At 40.6% G+C, this 1,833-nt stretch overlaps 1 protein-coding gene across 1 annotated transcript; it reads left to right on the top strand.

Annotated features, from left to right (window-relative positions):
• The first annotated feature begins 767 nt into the window (after positions 1 to 767).
• On the top strand, positions 768 to 1,220 carry LOC122668751 (adenylate isopentenyltransferase 3, chloroplastic-like). The gene has a single exon (XM_043865284.1). The coding sequence runs from the start codon at positions 768 to 770 to the stop codon at positions 1,218 to 1,220; it is 453 nt and encodes a 150-aa protein (XP_043721219.1).
• The last annotated feature ends 613 nt before the right edge of the window (positions 1,221 to 1,833 follow it).

Below are 1,833 nucleotides of genomic sequence, written 5' to 3'. Positions count from 1 at the left end.
TCTTCACAACCGGTGGCTTCTGCTCTGAAGTATGCATCAAGTTTCGGTACTCCGATAGATCGTCGAATGCCCTTCAAATAGTCTCCATCCAGTGTGAAAAAGTCACGAACTTCATCAACTAAACCAGATTTGATCATCTGATCTACGTGTTCGTAAATATAATTCTTCAGGACAGAAAGGGAGACATGAACCCAAAGAATATAGGAGTCATACTTGTTTATGAATCTTAGGGTTTCATTGTCCACAAGTGCCTCTATGTATTTGTTGGAACCACCGGCTATGATTGGGAGATTTCCCCAATCCAAGATGGAAGTCATAGCTTGTAAAGTTTTTTCACAAAAATCTGCTATGGTGAAATCCGCTTCAGGATCTTTGATTCCCATTAATTAGGTGGTGAGGAACACCACCCATCTCCTCACTGGTGACTTCGTTTGTTACAATATCCAAACCCTTATGGACTTGAATTTTATGGGAATTGATTACCTCTACTTGGTATTTATTTGCAAGATATATGTCTAATTTAGATTTTTCGGTCGCGGACGAACGCAACACAAAAATAACTTTTTCTTTCACTTGCCGTTGGCAGAAATAACCTCCATCAGCAAGTGAAAGCAAAAGTTATTTTTGTGTTGGGTTCGACCGTGACCGAAAAATCCAAATTAGACATATATCTTGCAAATAAATACCAAGGAGAGGTAATCAACTCCGATAAAATTCAAGTCCATAAGGGTTTGGATATTGTAACAAACAAAGTCACCGATGAGGAGATGGGTGGTGTTCCTCACCACCTAATAGGGATCATAGGTCCTGAAGCGGATTTCACCATAGCCGATTTTTATGAAAAAACTTTACATGCTACGACTTGCATCTTGGATTGGGGAAATCTCTCAATCATAGTCGGTGGCTCCAACAGATTCATAGAGGCACTTGTGGACAATGAAACCCTAAGATTCAGAAACAAGTATGACTCTTGTATTCTTGGGGTTCATGTCTCCCTTTCTGTCCTGAAGACTTATATCTACGAGCATGTAGATCAGATGGTCCAATCTGGTTTAGTCGATGAAGTCTATGGCATTTTGTCACTAGATGGAGACTATTCAAAGGGCATTCGACGATCTATTGGAGTCCCAAAACTTGATGCATACTTCAGATCAAAAGCCGCTGGTTGTGAAGATAAGGAGAGACTAGTGAAACTGTTTAAAGAAGGAGAAGGGTTGTAATATTCACCTCGTAGATGAAGAAGCTAGGAAAGGAAGAGAAGAGAGGGTTAGGGTTTTCTTCTTCTCGGATAAGGAGGGAAGAAGATCGTTGGCCTTCGATCGTCAGCTTTGATCGAGATAGGAGATAGTAAGAAAAGAAAGGAGTAGGCAATCATCTCAGGCCAGTAAAAGAAGGGTTTTAGACGGAGGTTTTCTCGTCTCAATCGTTCCTTTTCTTTTGGGGAATCCAAGCTGGAAAACGGCTTTTTCGTCTCCCTCTTTTTTTCCTTTTCTCTATCCTTCATTTTTCTCTGAAAACCCCTTGAAACCAGAAAAATCAAGAGGAAAACCCTTTTTCTGGCCAAAAACCCCCCATTGAAAAACCCTAATCGTCTGAGCCCTCAAAACCTTGAAAATGGAGAAGAAGAATAAAAAAAAAGGCCGAACCCCCGAAACAAAGAAGCCTTTTCCTTCTTCTCCTTGATCTCTTATTCTCAAAAAATTCAAAGAAATGAGAAAAAAACTCCAAAACAAAGGAGAATGGTCCTCCAAACCAGAAAAACTCTACTGAGAAGAAAACATCTCACACTCCTCCCCCTCCCCCGCCCCCAATTTTATATATCCTTGGAAGCAC

The sequence above is a fragment of the Telopea speciosissima genome, chromosome 7 (assembly GCF_018873765.1).
Source record: "Telopea speciosissima isolate NSW1024214 ecotype Mountain lineage chromosome 7, Tspe_v1, whole genome shotgun sequence".
NCBI classification, from domain to species: domain Eukaryota; kingdom Viridiplantae; phylum Streptophyta; class Magnoliopsida; order Proteales; family Proteaceae; genus Telopea; species Telopea speciosissima.
This window is presented reverse-complemented; position numbering and strand designations above follow the sequence as displayed.